Source organism: Leucoraja erinacea, chromosome 21 (genome assembly GCF_028641065.1).
Source record: "Leucoraja erinacea ecotype New England chromosome 21, Leri_hhj_1, whole genome shotgun sequence".
Classification (NCBI taxonomy): Eukaryota; Metazoa; Chordata; class Chondrichthyes; order Rajiformes; family Rajidae; genus Leucoraja; species Leucoraja erinaceus.
The window spans coordinates 325,112-344,840 of NC_073397.1; the positions used below are offsets into that span (position 1 = coordinate 325,112).

The following is a 19,729-nucleotide window of genomic DNA, read 5'->3' on the forward strand; positions in this document are numbered from 1 at the left end:
GTTAGTCTAACGTCGGTAGTGGGGAAACTGCTAGAATCAGTTATTAAAGATGGGATAGCAGCACATTTGGAAAGTGGTGAAATCATTGGACAAAGTCAGCATGGATTTATGAAAGGTAAATCATGTCTGACGAATCTTATAGAATTTTTCGAGGATGTAACTAGTAGAGTGGATAAGGGAGAACCAGTGGATGTGTTATATCTGGACTTTCAGAAGGCATTCGACAAGGTCCCACATAAGAGATTAGTATACAAACTTAAAGCACACGGTATTGGGGGTTCAGTATTGATGTGGATAGAGAACTGGTTGGCAGACAGGAAGCAAAGAGTAGGAGTGAATGGGTCCTTTTCACAATGGCAGGCAGTGACTAGTGGGGCACCGCAAGGCTCAGTTCTGGGACCCCAGCTATTTACGATGTATATTAATGATTTGGACGAGGGAATTGAATGCAACATCTCAAAGTTTGGGGATGACACGAGGCTGGGGGGCAGTGTTAGCTGTGAGGAGGTTGCTAGGAGGCTGCAAGGTGACTTGGATAGGCTGGGTGAGTGGGCAAATGCATGGCAGATGCAGGATAATGTGGATAAATGTAAGGTTATCCACTTTGGTGGCAAAAACAGGAAAGTAGATTATTATCTGAACGGTGGCCGATTAGGAAAGGGGGAGATGCAACGAGACCTGGGTGTCATGGTACACCAGTCATTAAAAGTAGGCATGCAGGTGCAGCAGGCAGTGAAGAAGGCGAATGGTATGTTAGCATTCATAGCAAAAGGATTTGAGTATAGGAGCAGGGAGGTTCTACTGCAATTGTACAGGGTCTTGGTGAGACCACACCTGGAGTATTGCGTACAGTTTTGGTCTCCTAATCTGAGGAAAGACATTCTTGCCATAGAGGGAGTACAGAGAAGGTTCACCAGACTGATTCCTGGGATGTCAGGACTTTCATATGAAGAAAGACTGGATAGACTCGGTTTGTACTCGCTAGAATTTAGAAGATTGCGGGGGGATCTTATAGAAACTTACAAAATTCTTAAGTTGTAAGGCTAGATGCAGGAAGATTGTTCCCGATGTTGGGGAAGTCCAGAACAAGGGGTCATAGTTTAAGGATAAGGGGGAAATCTTTTAGGACCGAGATGAGGAAAACTTTTTTCACACAGAGAGTGGTGAATCTCTGGAATTCTCTGCCGCAGAAGGTAGTTGAGGCCAGTTCATTGGCTATATTTAAGAGGGAGTTAGATGTGGCCCTTGTGGCTAAAGGGATCAGGGGGTATGGAGAGAAGGCAGGAACAGGATACTGAGTTGGATGATCAGCCATGATCAAATTGAATGGCGGTGCAGGCTCGAAGGGCCGAATGGCCTACTCCTGCACCTATTTTCTATGTTTCTACATTGGTGAGACCAAACGTTGACAGGGCGATCATTTTCTGAACACCTTCTCTCAGTTGCCTGAACCAACCTGATCTCCCGGTTGCTGGACACTTTAATTCTCCTTCCCATTCCCACACAGACCTTTCCGTCCTCGGTCTCTGCCATTGTCACAGTGAGGCTAAATGCAAATTGGAGGAACAGCATCTCATATTGGCTTGAGCAGCTTACAGCCCAGTGGTATGAATATTGATTTATCTAACTTCAGGTAGCCCCAGCATTCCCTCTCTCTCTATTCTGGCTTCCACCCAACAAACAGCTGTGGAATGGCCTGTTTCCTTTATCATCAATACTTTTTTGCATATCTTTCATTCATTGTTCTTTATCTCTCTACATCATCGTCTATATCTCTCGTTTCCCTTATCCCTAACCAGTCTGAAGAATGGTCTCTACCTGAAACGTCACCCATTCCTTCTCTCCAGAGATGCTGCCTGTCCTGCTGAGTTACTCCAGCTTTTTGTGTCTATCTTCAGTCTACACCAGCATCCTTCCAATACAAAAGCATCACAGCACGTACCACTAGATTCAGGAACAGCTTCTTCCCTGCTGTTACCAGACTACTAGAAACATAAAAAGTAGGTGCAGGAGGAGGCCATTCTTTAATAATTGACCCCAGCATCTTTCTCACCACTGAAGTCAGGCTAACTGGTCTGTAATTCCACTGCACCATCCTCCGTAAGTTTGGGCGCAGACCCGATCTCACAACCAACCTCATTGTGGACCTTGGACCTTTTCTCGGTAACTATAACACTGTAACAATATATTCTGTACTCGGGCATTTTTTGCTGCACTACCTGTTGCACGTGTACAGCGTGATTATACATGTATATGGTTTGATTAAACAAAAAAATCAGGTTTTGTACTGAGGTACAGTGAAACGTTTGGTTTTGCATGCTATCCAATCAGATCAGATAAAACTATACATGAATCAAGCCAAATTCAAGTACAACAGAGCAAAAGGGGGGATACAGAGTATACAACAACTGGTCTACAGGGTCTGAGGGTCTGAGCTATAGGGAGAGTTGGGCAGGCTAGGACTTTATCCCTGGGAGTGCAGGAGGATTTGGGAGGAATCTCAGAGGTGTGCAAAATCGTGAGGGAAACAGATAGGGTGAATGCTATAGATAATTAAATGCAATCGTCAAACTCAAGTACAATCAGCAGAGCAAAGGGGAAGTTCTCAGCATTGTAGCACAACAGTTTCACACAATGGAATGCAAAGAAGCTTCATCATTACCTGTACCTCCGACCGTCCCTGTGGCAATAATCCACGGCCACACCCACACCACCCTGGCTATGCTCTCACCTCACCCCTGCCATCAGGAAGAAGGTACAGGAGCCGGAAAGCTGTAACCTTCAATGTGTATACACACACTGTAATAGTGCAAAAAGACAAAACTGATGCCATATATAAAAGTTCAGTACATTTTTATACGTATATATAAAAATAATATGTACTGAATTGTTTTTTGTTTGTTATGTTGTTTGTAGTGTACTCTGTTTACATGTTCTGTTGTGCTGCAGCAAGTAAGAATTTAATTGGTGTATCTGGGACATATGAAACACTCTTGACTCTTGTGCTGCAAGTAAGAATTTCACTGTTCTGTTTAGGCCATATGACAATAAAACTCTAGACTGCTGAAACCCGGCCAATGTTCCTGCACTGATGTGTTAGAAACTCCATTTCCTGAAGCTCATTGAATTGATTCCTTTTAAACTGAAGGGGTAGATTCACACCTTCTGCTTCACTGAGATGGTGCATGGGAAGACATCTGCTGTGTTGTTTCCATATTTGCCACTTGTGCTGCTAAATCCTGAGGGTTTACACCTGTGGTTTTGTGCTGGGCTGTGGCTGGTAACACTGCACGCACGCCAACAGCTGCTGTGCATAGACACAAAATGCTGAAGTACCTCAGCGAGACAGGCAGCATGTCTGGACAGAAGGGATGGGTGACGTTTCGGATTGAGACCCTTCTTCAGACTCCGGCTTCTGTGCACTGTGTTGTGACAAACACCTCAAATGAGAAAACACAACCTTGTTACCTACTGCTGCTAATGGTTTATGTGGGAAATTATAGAGAGGGGTGTTTTATGCTTGAACTAAAATGAACCTCGCTATGATTACATTTTGTTGAGTGACGGACTGAAATTAGCAACTGAAAGGAACAATCCAAGTTATCCCTCTTCCCTAAAGGCTTGCGGTTCTTATCTTTTTTAAAAAGCAATTTAATGTGAAAGGGGCAAAGTTTCAATGAGATGTGCGGGGCAGGTTTTTTACACAGTGGGGGTTGACTGGAAGCTGCTGTCAGGGGTGGTGGTGGTGGAGGCAGATACTATAGTAGCGTTTAAGAGGCTTTAAATAGGCACGTGGACTTGCACCAAGTGGAGGGATATAAAGCACCTACAGGCAGATTAGTTTCCTTTCAATTCATCTTTGCCCCAGACATTGTGGGCCAAAGCACCTGTTCCATGCTGCACTGTTCTGTTATGCTGCTCATTTTATACAGCCTGGCTAATCAAGAACAGAGGACTTAGGTTTACGGTGAGATGGGAAAGATTGAGGGGTAACTTTTTACACAAAAGGTGGTGGGTATATGGAACGAGCTGCCAGAGGAGATTATTATAACAGCACTTAATCAACATTTGGACAGGTACATGGATAGGTAAGGTTTAAAGGCATAAGAATCAAGTGCAGGCAGACGAGACCTGCATTGATGGGGCATCTTGGTTGGCAAGTTGGGCTGGGGCCTTTTTCCATGGTCTGACTCTGTGACTCTAACAACAACAACTAGAAATGGTGTCAGTCTAAAGAAAGATCCCGACCAGAAATGCTGCCTATCCATGATTTTCCAGAGATGCTGAATGACCCGCTGAATTACTCCATCACTTTGTGTCTTTTTATTGTTGTAAACCAGCATCTGCAGTTCCTCGTTTCTACTCCAGAATTGGTGCTGGATTTACAGGTAGAAAATAAATTTAAAAGAGTGTGGCGATTGTATAGGTGTAGTAGATGTTGCTCTGGGAGCAGCACGCCACACTCCAGCACCAGCTTATGATAAGCTTAGACACAAAGCTGCTGCCCCTCACTGGTTCCCCCTGAACCTCGTTACCTTGGTGATTTTGGTGAGGCCACATTTAGAGTCTTGTGTTCAGTTTTGGGCACCATGTGGGGAAAGATGTTGTCAAGGAGCAGAGAAGATTTACGAGGATTTTGCCAGGAATCGAGGGCCTGGGAGAGGTTGAACAGGCTTAGGGCCCAGGCTACAGGGAGAGGTTGAACAGGCTTAGGGCCCAGGCTACAGGGAGAGGTTGAACAGGCTTAGGGCCCAGGCTACAGGGAGAGGTTGAACAGACTAGGACTTTATTCCTTGGGGTGGCAGAGGATGAGGGGTGATCCTATAGAGGCGCGTAAAATCATGAGAAGAGAAATCAGGTAAATGCAGAAAGTCTCTTGCCCAGAGTAGGGGAATCGAGAACCAGAGGACGTAGATTTAAGGTGAGGGGGGAAAGATTTAATAGGAACCTGAGGGGTAACTTTTATACACAAAGGGTGGTGGGTGTATGGGATGAGCTGCCGGAGGAGGTAGTTTAGGCAGGGACTATCACAATGTTTAAGAAGCAATTAGACAGGTACATGGATAGGACATGTTTAGAGGGATATGGGCCAAAGGCAGGCAGGTGCAACGTGTGTAGATAGGACATGTTAGTCGATGTGGGCAGGTTGGGGTGAAGGGCCTGTTTCCATGCTGTATCATTCTATGACCTCTTTCTGTTACAGGAGGACAAGCTGAATGCTTTGATGAAGGCAGCAGGAGTTACAGTGGAACCCTTCTGGCCGGGTCTGTTCGCCAAGGTACTGCACTCAGTAACAGAAGGAATGATTTGTGAGAGATTTTCACAGCCGTAATTTAAACGTGGTGGGGCGGTCCATGTTTGCTTCCTTGTGGGCCAGGGAGATCCTTCCTGAATGGATAGGAAGTGATTTGTGGAGTAGATCACTTAATGAAGGAAATTAAATCTAGAAAATTATTTCTCTGTCTTTGGTCTTCTACCATTTGAAAACATGTCCATAAGTTAGAGGTGTAAGTTAGGCCATTCAGCCCATCGAGTCTACTCTACCTTTCAATCATGGCTGATCTCTTTCCCTCTCAACCCCATTCTCCTGCCTTCTCCCCTTCTCCCTTCAAACGTGTGCAATTTTGGAAGAATGTGCAGGTAGCATTAGAAATAAATACCTATTGGACAGCAATGTGGATTGATTGGAGTTTCACTGCTGTTCTAAGGATGGAAAATACTTACCACTATTGGAGAGGACTTGTAGACAGATCAGGGTGACTAATGGTGAAGCAGTCACCCGTTTCTCCTAAATGCATTGATGCTTCTTCACAGTGAGGAATGTGGGGAATCCGCTGTGGAGGATGTTTATGTTAACTTTTATGTAGTAGTGTGTCTTATTTGTAAAAGGTAAATGGTAGGGAATTGAAGAATGCAGGTGAACAGAGGGATCTGGGAATAACTGTGCACAGTTCCCTGAAAGTGGAATCTCATGTAGATAGGGTGGTAAAGAAAGCTTTTGGTGTGCTGGCCTTTATAAATCAAAGCATTGAGTATAGAAGTTGGGATGTAATGTTAAAATTGTACAAGGCATTGGTGAGGCCAATTCTGGAGTATGGTGTACAATTTTGGTCGCCTAATTATAGGAAGGATGTCAACAAAATAGAGAGAGTACAGAGGAGATTTACTAGAATGTTGCCTGGGTTTCAGCAACTAAGTTACAGAGAAAGGTTGAACAAGTTAGGGCTTTATTCTTTGGAGTGCAGAAGGTTAAGGGGGGACTTGATAGAGGTCTTTAAAATGATGAGAGGGATAGACATAGTTGACGTGGATAAGCTTTTCCCACTGAGAGTAGGGAAGATTCAAACAAGGGGACATGACTTGAGAATTAAGGGACGGAAGTTTAGGGGTAACATGAGGGGGAACTTCTTTACCCAGATAGTGGTGGTTGTGTGGAATGAGCTTCCAGTGAAGGTGGTCGAGGCAGGTTCATTTTTATAATTTAAAAATAAATTGGATAGTTATATGGATGGGAAAGGAATGGAGGGTTATGGTCTGAGCGCAGGTATATGGGACTAGGGGAGAATACGTGTTCGGCACGGACTAGAAGGGTCGAGAGATGGCCTGTTTCCGTGCTGTAATTGTTATTTGGTTATATGGTTATTGCTTTTTTCGTATGGTTGTATGGTAATTCGCATTTCACTGGACCTTAATTGGTACATGTGACAGTAAAAGTCCTTTGAAACCTTTGGATCTAGTTTCCAGTTTACAAGGTACAACAGGAGGTGTGATAAATAATTGATACGGACAATATCAGCACTGGGGATGCCAGCGGTCAGGAAAGACTGATCAGCCTGAGGTTCATTTCCCCAGAAAGGAGAAAGCCAAGGATGACCTGACAAAGGCCTTTTAAATAATGAAGGGGTTTGCAGGGTGTACTTGGAGAGAGTGTTTCCAGTTGGCTTGGGAATCCAGCAATAGCGCCAGAAATGTAAGAAAGTTGCCATTACATTTAGTCAGGAAGGAGAGGGACATTGTATGTCTTGATCCCACATGGGACAGAGCAGGTGAATAGCATAGAACAAATAGAGCAGAGAACACAGGCAAGGCCAGCTGTATAATCACGGACCAGTCTCACTCCGCTTACTCCCTCTTCTCCCCTCTCCCGGGATGGCGGGACTGTCATATGCTGAGAGAATGGACCAGCTGGGCTTGTACACTCTGGAGTTTAGAAGGATGAGAGGGAATCTTATTGAAACATATAAGATTGTTAAGGGTTTGGACACGCTAGAGGCAGGAAACATGTTCCCGATGTTGGGGGAGTCCAGAACCAAGGGCCACAGTTTAAGAATAAGGAGTAAGCCATTTAGAACGGAGACGAGGAAACACTTTTTCTCACAGAGAGTGGTGAGTCTGTGGAATTCTCTGCCTCAGACGGCGGTGGAGGCAGGTTCTCTGGATACTTTCAAGAGAGAGTTAGATAGGGCTCTTAAAAATAGCGGAGTCAGGGGATATGGGGAGAAGGCAGGAACGGGGTACTGATTGGGGATGATCAGCCATGATCACATTGAATGGTGCTGCTGGCTCGAAGGGCCGAATGGCCTACTCCTGCACCTATTGTCTATTGTCTCCCATCAGACAAGAGGTACAGAAGTATGAAATCTCCAAATTCAGGGACAGTTTCATCCCAACTGAACCAAGATACCCCATCTAAGTTAGTCCCATTTGCTGTATTTGGCCCTTATCTTTCCTATCCTTATATAGTGAACCATGACAGTTGGATATCCTAATAGTGTGAGATGAAGAGCGATGGGAGGAGGCTAGTGTTGAATACAGTATGGGGCAGAGGGAATGAATGGCCTATATTTGTACCGCAGGCGATATGATTTGGAGTGTTGTCGGGTTCCTGTTGGCTGGAGTCTGGATCCTTTTGTTCGACTGTGGGGGGGGTCCATGCCTGGTCTGGGTGGATCTAATTGGGCCTTGTGTTTGTGTGTCTCCTACAGGCTCTCAGCAACGTAAACATGGGCAGCCTGATCTGTAACATCGGCGTTGGCGGCCCGGTGCCTCTCGGTGCGTTCCCTCAGGCCGGCCCTGCTACCGTTGGGACGGCCTCTGCAGCTCCCGAAGGTATGTACATCTGTGCTCGGGACCCTGCTGTGCACACAGAGTGCTGGTGTAATTCAGCGGATCAGGCAGCATATCTGAAGAACATAGATAAGTCTCAACCTGAAACGTTACCTATCATGTTCTCCAGAGATGCTGCCTGATTCGCTGAGTTACCCCAGCACTTCGAGTCATCGTCATACAATCTGGAAACGGGCCCTTTGGCCAAATTCTCCCACATCGACCAATATGTTCCATTTGCACTAGTCCCACCTGACTGCCTGCCTTTGGTCTATTCCATCCATGTACCTGTCTAAATGTTTCCTAAACGTTGCAATAACGCCTCCACTTTGTGTCCTTTTGCGCAAACCAGCTTCTGCAGTTTCTTGTTTCTACCCCTGCCTGTGGGGCTGCTTCACTGCACCGACACCTATAGCCCCTAGTGTAGGGTGAAGGACACACTCACCTGTACAACCCAAGCACCATCACCAAAGATGGCACATAGTCTAGAACTCATAGAGACACAAGGAACGGCAGATGCCGGAATCTTAAACAAAAAACAAAGGGCTGGAGGAACTCAGCATTCAGGCAGCTTCTTTAGAGGGAATGGACAGACAATGCTTGGGGTCAGGATGCTTCTTCCAACTCGGCAAAACTCAGAAGGCTAGAGAAAGCTAGAGCATCCACAGATGCTGCCTAACCGGCTGAGTTCCTCCAGCACTAAGCTTTGGTCTCGAACTCATCCTTGCATCACTCATTAAAGAGGCCCGACTCTCAGGTTTTGGGCAGGTTGTTTCCATTGGGAATATCCTCGAGAGAACTGGGGTGGCTCCTACTTGAGGCTTTAGTTTAGTGATTGCAGATCCATTTCTGGGGTCAGCACGCTGAGGGTCGCCTGGCTTGGGCGCCATCATTGAATTAGTGGCTTTCAATTGTTCAGAATCATAAAACCTGCATACAGGTCCTTCCGCCCAACTGCCCGACCAAGATGCTCCATCTAGGCTATTTCCTTTTGCCTGCATTTGGCCCATATCCCTCTACACCTGGTTTCAGCATGAGGGCCACATTATATTTTTGGCACATTTTTACGTACCGCAGGGAAAAAAAAAGAAATGTCAACCACTCACCCACCCACTCACTCACCCACTCACTCACCCACCCACTCACTCACTCTCACTCACCCACTTACTCACTCACTCACTCACCCACTCACTAACACCCACTCACACTCACCCACTCACCCACCCACACACCCACTCACTTCACTCACTCCACCCACTCACTCACCCACCACCCACCACCCACCACCCACTCACCCACCCACCCACTCACCACCCACCCACCACCCTCACCCACACCACTCACCCACCCACTCACCCACCCACCCACCCACCACCCACACATCACCCACCCACTCACTCACTCACCCACCCACCCACCCACTCACTCACCACTCACTCACACCCACCCACTCACCCACCCACCCACCCACCCACTCACCCACCCACCACCCACTCCCACCCACCCACCCCCACCCCCACCCACCCCCACACACCCCACCACTCACCCACCACCCACCACCCCACCCACCCCACCCACCCACCCACCCACCCACCCACCCACCCCCCCACCCCCCCACCCACCCCCCCACCCACCCACCCACCCCCCCACTCACCCCCCCCCCCCCCCACCCCCCCACCCACCCACCCACCCACTCACCCACCCACCCCACCACCACTCACTCCACCCCACCCACCACCCACTCACCCACCCACCACTCACTCACCCACCCACCCACTCACACCACCCCCCCACCCACCACCACCCACCCACCCACCCACACCCACCCACCCCCCACCCACTCACCCACCCACCCACCCACTCACCCACCCACCCACACACTCACCCACCCACTCACACACACCCACTCACTCACACACCCACACCGCACACACCCACACACACCCACCCACCCACCCACCCACACACCCACCCACCACCCACTCACCCACCCACCCACCCACCCACTCACACCCACTCCGCTGTCGCTGACCCACCACTTCCCGGGGCCACTGCTGCTGCTACCAACCCACCCACTACCCACCCACCCACTCTCCACCCACTCACTCCACCCCCCCCCCCCAACCCTCCCCACCCACTACTCACGCCCCACCCTCACCCCACCCAGAGCACACCACTCGGGTTTTGGCAGGCAGGTGTTTTCCAGAGCCGTCACCTCACCCAAAGCATATGGGTCTGACCCTGGCTGGGTCCACAGTGCTCCACCCACCCTCCCCACGCCCGTGACCCTCAGTAGTGCACTAAACATCATTCCCTCACTTATATTTTTGGCATAGCCTATGGAAAACCCCCACGTGTACCATTCACGTGCTATCACACTCACCCACACCCACCCACACTCACTCACTCACCAAAACCCACTTGCTGCGGGACTCACCCACTCAATCTCGTAGCGGGCCACTCACAGGCCATAGTTTGGAGACCCCCTCACCTCTACTCACCACGCACCCATGTGGCTGTCCAACCCACTCACCCACTGAATGTTGTGATAGTACCCCACCCACCCACTACCCTCCTCTGGCACCCTTGGTCCACCCACCACAGCCAAGTGAAGTGGTCCCCTCACATAGGATAGGATAGGTTCTTTACCACCCACCACTTATACCATGTAAACATGTACAACAAACTTAAAAATGCCAACCAATCACTGCACCATTCACACATTATCCCACCCACTCACCCACCCACTCACCCACTCAACCCAACGATACGTAAAAGAGAATACCTGAAATAAACAACTAAAATAAATAACATGAAAAAAACATTCAATAATCAATATTTTAAATATCTTCAAATCCGTGATTATCTTAAAAAATATATAAAAAGGACTATAATAATATGCCCCCAGACATTAGATGAAGCCATGAAGATAAAGGCTGAATCAGCAAATCTAATATCATATTTATATAATATTATATTGAATATAGAAATACCTACAACAGATAATATTAGAAGGGACTGGGAACAAGAATTAGCTATAAAAATTTCAAAAGAGAGCTGGGATAAACACTTATTATATGTGCATAAATGCTCGATCAACGTACGACATACTCTAATCCAATATAAAACATTACATAGACTATATTATTCAAAAACTAAAATAAATAAACTTTTCCCCAATGTCTCACCCATTTGTGATAAATGTCAGTTACAAGAAGCTAACATAGCGCACTCTTTTGTTTTCTGTATAAAAATCCAAAAATTCTGAAACGAAACATTTGAAATCTTCACAAAATTATTTAAAACAAAACTACTACCCAAAGTAGAATGGATCATTTTTGGAATATCGGAAGGTAACCCAGAATTAAATATGTTTCAACCTGGACTGCACCTGGACTGGAATGGAACCAATGTCCTTGGGGGGGTGTTTGCTACTGCTGTCGGGGAGGATTTAAACTAATGTGGCAGGGGGATGGGTACAAGAGCAGAGGGGCAGGGGGGTGTAAAATGAAGGTAGAAGCAATAGGTAGCAAGGTGAAAAGTAAAAGTGGCAGGCAGACAAAACCAGGGCAAAATTCAAAAAGGGCCACTTTTCAACATAATTGTATAAGGGGTAAGAGCGTTGTAAAAACAAGCCTGAAGGCTTTGTGTCTCAATGCAAGGAGTATTCGTAAAAAGGTGGATGAGTTGAACGTGCAGATAGCCATTAATGATTATGATATAGTTGGGATCACGGAGACATGGCTCCAGGGTGACCAAGGCTGGGAGCTGAACATCCCGGGATATTCAATATTCAGGAGGGATAGAGAGAAAGGAAAAGGAGGTGGGGTAGTGTTGCTGGTTAGAGAGGAGATTAACGCAATGGAAAGGAAGGACATTAGTTTGGAGGATGTGGAATCGGTATGGGTAGAGCTGCGAAACAATAAGGGGCAGAAAACGCTGGTCGGTGTTGTGTACAGGCCACCTAACAGTAGTAGTGAAGTTGGGGATGGCATCAAACAGGAAATTAGAAATGCTTGCGACAAAGGCAAAGCAGTTATAATGGGTGACTTCAATCTACATATAGATTGGGTGAATCAAACTGGCAGGGGTGCTGAGGAAGAGGATTTCTTGGAATGTATACGGGATAGTTATCTAAACCAACATGTAGAGGAACCAACGAGAGAGCTGGCTATTTTAGACTGGGTATTGAGTAATGAGGAAGGGTTAGTTAGTAGTCTTGTTGTGCGTGGCCCCTTGGGCAAGAATGACCATAATATGGTTGAGTTCTTCATTAGGATGGAGAGTGACATTGTTAATTCAGAAACAATGGTTTTGAACTTAAAGAAAGGTAACTTTGAGGGTATGAGACGTGAATTGGCCAAGATTGACTGGCAATTAATTCTAAAAGGGTTGACGGTGGATATGCAATGGAAGGCATTTAAAGACTGCATGGATGAACTACAAAAATTGTTCATCCCAGTTTGGCAAAAGAATAAATCAGGGAAGGTAGTGCATCCATGGATAACAAGGGAAATCAGGGATAGTATCAAAGCAAAGGATGATGCGTACAAACTAGCCAGAAAAAGCAGCATACCGGAGGACTGGGAGAAATTCAGAGACCAGCAGAGGAGGACGAAGGGCTTAATTAGAAAAGGAAAAATGGATTATGAAAGAAAACTGGCAGTGAACATAAAATCTGACTGCAAAAGTTTTTATAGATATGTGAAAAGAAAGAGATTAGTTAAAAACAAATGTAGGTCCCTTGCAGTCAGAAACAGGTGAGTTGATCATGGGGAACCAGGATATGGCGGACCAATTGAATAACTACTTTGGTTCCGTCTTCACTAAGGAAGACATAAATGATCTGCCGGAAATAGCAGGGGCCCGCGGGTCAAAGGAGGTGGAGGAATTGAGTGAAATCCAGGTTAGTCGGGAAGTGGTGTTGGGTAAATTGAATGGATTAAAGGCCGATAAATCCCCAGGGCCAGATAGGCTGCATCCCAGAGTACTTAAGGAAGTAGCTCCAGAAATAGTGGATGCATTAGTAATAATCTTTCAAAACTCCTTAGATTCTGGAGTAGTTCCAGAGGATTGGCGGGTAGCAAACGTAACCCCACTTTTTAAGAAGGGAGGGAGAGAGAAAACGGGGAATTACAGACCAGTTAGCCTAACATCGGTAGTGGGGAAACTGCTAGAGTCAGTTATTAAAGATGGGATAGCAGCACATTTAGAAAGTGGTGAAATCATTGGACAAAGTCAGCATGGATTTACGAAAGGTAAATCATGTCTGACGAATCTTATAGAATTTTTCGAGGATGTAACTAGTAGCGTGGATAGGGGAGAACCAGTGGATGTAGTGTATCTGGACTTCCAGAAGGCTTTCGACAAGGTCCCACATAAGAGATTAGTATACAAACTTAAAGCACATGGCATTGGGGGTTCAGTATTGATGTGGATAGAGAACTGGCTGGCAAACAGGAAGCAAAGAGTAGGAGTAAACGGGTCCTTTTCACAATGGCAGGCAGTGACTAGTGGGGTACCGCAAAGCTCAGTACTGGGACCCCAGCTATTTACAATATATATTAATGATCTGGATGAGGGAATTGAAGGCAATATCTCCAAGTTTGCGGATGACACTAAGCTGGGGGGCAGTGTTAGGTGTGAGGAGGATGCTAGGAGACTGCAAGGTGACTTGGATAGGCTGGGTGAGTGGGCAAATGTTTGGCAGATGCAGTTTAATGTGGATAAATGTGAGGTTATCCATTTTGGTGGCAAAAACGGGAAAGCAGATTATTATCTAAACGGTGGCCGATTGGGAAAGGGGGAGATGCAGCGAGACCTGGGTGTCATGGTACACCAGTCATTGAAGGTAGGCATGCAGGTGCAGCAGGCAGTAAAGAAAGCGAATGGCATGTTGGCTTTCATAGCAAGAGGATTTGAGTATAGGGGCAGGGAGGTTCTACTGCAGTTGTATAGGGTCTTGGTGAGACCACACCTGGAGTATTGCGTGCAGTTTTGGTCTCCAAATCTGAGGAAGGACATTATTGCCATAGAGGGAGTGCAGAGAAGGTTCACCAGACGGATTCCTGGGATGTCAGGACTGTCTTATGAAGAAAGACTGGATAGACTTGGTTTATACTCTCTAGAGTTTAGGAGATTGAGAGGGGATCTTATAGAAACTTACAAAATTCTTAAGGGGTTGGACAGGCTAGATGCAGGAAGATTGTTTCCGATGTTGGGGAAGTCCAGGACAAGGGGTCACAGCTTAAGGATAAGGGGGAAATCCTTTAAAACCGAGATGAGGAGAACTTTTTTCACACAGAGAGTGGTGAATCTCTGGAACTCTCTGCCACAGAGGGTAGTTGAGGCCAGTTCATTGGCTATATTTAAGAGGGAGTTAGATGTGGCCCTTGTGGCCAAGGGGATCAGAGGGTATGGAGAAAAGGCAGGTACGGGATACTGAGTTGGATGATCAGCCATGATCATATTAAATGGCGGTGCAGGCTCGAAGGGCCGAATGGCCTACTCCTGCACCTAATTTCTATGTTTCTATGTTTCTAAAAGAATTTACTTAATTATGGGCTAATAATCGGAAAAAAGCTTATACTTAAATTTTGGGAAAATGTCCAATACCTACAACAAAAATGTGGATTTCAAACATGTTCGAAACATTACACTTGGAAGAGATGAGACTCCTCCTAGCAGGCAAAGCAGATCACTTCCAAAAGACGTGGTCTGCGTTTATGGAACTATTACAAGCATAGGGTGCAATAATAAATTATAACATAAAGGCTACCAAGACCTGGAAACGGGGGGTATAAAATAAACTTTTAATAAAAACACGGTTGGTATATCCTTTTTTGCGGAGTTTTGTGTTACAATAAAGCGATTGATTTTTCTTTCTTCTTTTTTTTCTTTTCTTTCTAGGGTCTTATTTATTTTCTTTGCTTCCTTCTCTGATTCCTTCCCTAAGGGGTTCTCTATTCCCAACACTTTCCTGCACCTTCACGATTCTTGCTTACTTTCCTTACTTCTTTTATTTCTATCTCTTTTAAAGCTCAAAAAATGAAGTGGTACAACATAATGTAATAAGATATATGCAATGTATTAATGTGATTTACTGTACTGCTAATAAAAATAAAAAAAAACCAAAAAAAAAACCAAGCATAAACACACAACCATACATTCTTTTGTCGATTGCACAATCCCTTTGGTATATAGCGCACCTGCGCTCATTTGGTGGCTATATTAAGTGTAGTTATTGCTGTGGGATAAAAACTGTTTTTGAGTCTGTTTGTCCTTGTCCTCATTGATCTGTACCGTCTGCCTGACGGCAACAGTTCAAACAGGGAGTGTCCGGGGTGGGAAATGTCCTTTATAATGTTCTGGGATTTCTTGAGACAGTGGGAACTGTGTAGGTCCTCCAGAGTCAGAGTCAGAGTCAGAGTCAATTTAATTGTCATTTGGACCCCTAGAGGTCCAAACGAAATGCCGTTTCTGCAGCCATACAATACACACAAATAGACCCCAGACACAACATAATTACATTTTTACATAAACATCCATCACATAGCTGTGATGGAAGGCCAAATAAACTTATCTCTCCACTGCACTCTCTCCCCCCCGATGTCAGAGTCAAAGTCATAGCCCCCGGCTGGCGATGGCGATTGTCCCGCGGCCATTAAAGCCACGCCGGGTGGTGCGAGGTCGCACACCGGGTCTAGATGTTGGAGCCCCCGGTGTGCGCTCGCAAAGTCCCGCGGCCGTTCCAGCCGCGCGGGGCAGTGATGTCAGGCCCCGCTCCAGGAGCTCTTCGACCCCGCAACTCGGGCGGGAGAAGTCGCCGTTGCAGGAGCCCCGAAAAGCGGTCTCCCTCCAGGGAGCCGTGGGCTCCCGGTGCCGCCGTCCGCCAGACCCGCAGTAGCAGCCTCCGACTCAGCAGCAGCGGCAGCAGCAGCAGCAGCAGCAGCAGCAGCGGCAGCGGCAGCGCTCCTCCACCGCTCCACCCGCTCCGGTCTCGGCCAGCTCCGCGACGGCAACGGTGAGTCGGCACCAGAGTCCCCGGCTTCTTCCCGTTGGAGGCCGCTCCTCGTTGCGGCCCCAACGACAACTGAGACCCGACGAGAAAAGGTCGGGTCTCCAGTGCAGGGAGAGATTCAAAAAGTTTCCCCCCCCCCCCCCCCCCCCCCCCCCCCCACCCACCCCCCCCCCCCCCCCACACACACCCCCAACATAAAATAACAAAAACTACATTAAAACACAGACAAAAAATAATAAAACGCGGACAGGCTGCAGAGGCCACTGCTGGCCAGAGCCGCGCCACCTACCGGAAAAAAAAAAAAAAAAAGGTGCCCTCTCCTCACCTCCAAGGTGAGGAGAGGGCAGCCGACAATCTTCTGGGCGTTGTCAATGGCCCTCTGGAGCGCTTTCCTCTTAACCGCTGTGCAGCTGGTGTACCACACGCATACACAGTATGTTAGGATGCTCTCTATGGAGCACCGATAAAAGGACAGCAGCAGTCTCTGGGTGATGTTGTTCTTCCTGAGCACCCTCAGGAAGTGCAGTCTCTGCTGGACCTTTTTCAGCAGCGCAGAGGTGTTCACGCTCCATGTCAGGTCCTCCTCAATGTGGATTCCCAGGAAGCGGAAATCCGCCACCCTCTCCACACAGTCCCCTCTGATGATTAACGGTCCGTTTTCTTCTTCCTGTAGTCTATTATGAGCTCCTTGGTCTTTGAGGGGTTGAGGAGCAGGTTATTTTCTCCACACCACACTGTCAGCTGCTCCACCTCATCCCTGTAGGCGTACTCATCCCACCCAGAGATGAGCCCCACCACCGTGGTGTCATCCGCGAATTTGAAAATGGTGTTACTGTGGTGGGCGGGGGTGCAGTCATGTGTGTGCAGATGGTGTAAAGCAGGGGGCTCAGCACGCAGCCCTGTGGAGAGCTGGTACTGAGGCTGAGGCCATTTATCCACATGCAGGTGGAGTGTGGAAGTCCCAGGTCCCCCAGTTTGTCCACCAGTATTCATACAGACTCCAGCCAGCTGGTCTGCGCAGTCCTCCAGCACGCGTCCAGAGACGCCATCGGGTCCTCGGATTGATGGCCTGCAGTGTGCGCCTCACCTCATACTCCTCTATTTTGAGGGTTAAGCTGCTGTGGACCATGTGCTGTGATGTGGCTGTCTCGGGTGGCTCCACTTCAAAGCGAGCAAAGAAGAGGTTCAGCTCCTCTGCCAACGAGGCGTCACCTTCAGCAGCTCCAAGGTTGGTCTAAGTGAAGATAGTTAAGTGAAAACTAGCCATTCAGCTTTGTGTTAAAGTTTGTCCCTATCATCTTAGAACTATGTCCTCTGGTTCTTGATTTATCCACCTTGGATAAAAGACAGTGCATTCACCCTATCCCCCTCATCATTTTATTAGATCATGTTTCATCCTCTTGCACTCAAAGAATAAAGTCCTACACGGCCCAATCCCTCCTTATAGCTCAGGCCCTCGAGTCCTGCAACATCCTCGTAAATCTCTGCATCTTTCCGGATGGTCCAAGGTAGATCTTTTCACTGCTGTAGACTGTCAGGTGATGGGGCGATACCCAGGGGCAGTGTGACGGGTCCAGTCTCTGCTACAGGATGCGGCATGGGTGGGCTGCAGTGGGCTTTCCCTTCCTGCTTGCGCATTTGTAGACACCCAGTTGCCTATGTTAACACCCCCTGTGTTTCCTCCCTGTAGCTGAAGAGAAGAAAGCTGAGGTGAAGGAGGAATCGGAGGAGTCGGACGAAGACATGGGCTTTGGGCTCTTCGATGATTAGCCTGGACTTTCCAGCAAAACAGACCGAAAATCTTCCCACTCAGCGACTCCCAATGCCTGAGCCAAACTAAGACCACCGAGGGAACAGGCCAGAAGGCACCGTTGCATGTTTGGCGCACTCGGTCGTGTGTAGCAGCCCGTTCCTCTGTAACAAACCTGGGTCCCAGGTTGGTTTGGCTGGGGGATTGGGTCTTGGACCTCCCTAGTCCTGCATGTGTCCCTTGCACTTTGATCTCCTTTTAATGTGTGCCCTCTGATAGCCTAGAGCAGATGCAGCGCTGTAGACAGAGACACTGGAAGTTTCAGATCGAGCATGGAGGGTGGGGGGATGCAGATTACACCCTCGCCACCCCTCCTGCCTGCAATGCACTAACCTCGTAGTATAACACTCCATAATTTATTATAAAATACATTCCTAGAGTTTACATAGTTTTATTTTTTTTAATAGCTAAAGATAACTTATTGTCTGCTGTGAAAGGAAGCCCCATGGTAGTTGTGCGTATGGAAGGAGCCCCTTTTGGCACCATATTGAATCAGATTTGGATTGAGGGAAATGGGGCGTGGGGGAAAGGGGGTCATCTGGAGGAGGTTGCAGTACTAGTAATGGCTTGGCAGCCCCTTGCCCAAACCTTGCTGCATCTGCTCTTTCACCCAGTCCAGGCTCTTCCCATAGCTCAGCTTGTTTTACAGGCAACTCCACCATCTAATCAGAGTAGCTCATTTGAACAGGGACAATTCTATTATCAAATGGTCCCTTACAAAGGAGCAACAATTATCCAATGAGGCTGAACCCTTTCGACAGAGGTAATTCGTAGCCAATGAGAGTGATCCCTTACAAAGGAGCAACAATTATCCAATCGGAGTGGCCCCTTTGCACAGGAGTAACTCTTATCCAATGAGTGTGGCCCAATTGAATAGGGGCAACAATAAACCGATGAGCTGCACACTGATGGAAGATTGCAATATGAAGGAAGACATTATTATTAAAAATAAAAGTAATGAAATATTTGGCACTTTATATAAATCACTGCAATATTTACAGTTGGACTGTCACCAGCTGGATTTGTCAACAGCCTGCCTGGACAATTGTTGGGCTGATTTGATTGAAACTCTGCTTCTAACTTGGTGTGACACAGAAGCTATAATTCCCTCTGGTCTGTTTTGCTTAGTGTCTTAGAAAGAATTAACGATTTTATGAAATTCTTTTTATTTTGTTGCAGAGAATCTTTCCACATTGTATTTGTTAATTGTGGTTCTTCTACCCCGTCTGGGTCAGTAAAACACTGAGTCAAGCACTGGAATCCAAACCCTTTTATTCAACTTCAACTTGGGTCAACTACTGCTTCACTCACTCAAGCCCGTGACAGCCTCACGTAGACAGAACAGAAAGGAAAGACAACAACCCAACTGAAAGATCACCCTTTTATACCCCTATAACTACAGGGGGAGGGCAACAAACCCATTCACCAGTACCGGAGAGAAGATACATGGAGTGACAACTCCTTCGCCCAATCATATAACAGTAACTACAAATATCTTTATACATAGCAGAGAGTAGAAGCATCTTAGTACATAGAGAAACATACCGTAGAAGTCAACCAATCACGGGTGATGATGGGGAGACACAGAAACAAAGTAGAAACATTTTTAGGGCAATAAGAAACTTCCAGGTGCAGGCCACCCTTCTGGACCAATCACAAGCATGCATTAAGCGTCAGTGTTCTGGAACTCCTGCAAAAGCCCAGACTTTGTGGAAACCAGTGGGTCACGGGTGCAGAAACTTCCTGAAACTTCTGAAAAGTTCCGGACTTAGTGGAGCCAGGTCCAGCAGCTT

At 47.1% G+C, this 19,729-nt stretch overlaps 1 protein-coding gene across 1 annotated transcript in view; it reads left to right on the forward strand.

The window, feature by feature from the left end:
• LOC129707150 (60S acidic ribosomal protein P1-like) overlaps window positions 1–19,188 on the forward strand; it is a 36,029-nt gene extending 16,841 nt beyond the window's left edge. Inside the window, exons 2-4 of the mRNA XM_055651921.1 lie at window positions 5,204–5,278; window positions 7,986–8,109; window positions 17,817–19,188. Coding sequence (XP_055507896.1) covers window positions 5,204–5,278; window positions 7,986–8,109; window positions 17,817–17,896 — 279 coding nt within the window. The 3' untranslated portion in view covers window positions 17,897–19,188. The remainder of the gene's footprint in view (window positions 1–5,203; window positions 5,279–7,985; window positions 8,110–17,816) is intronic.
• Window positions 19,189–19,729: the final 541 nt, after the last annotated feature.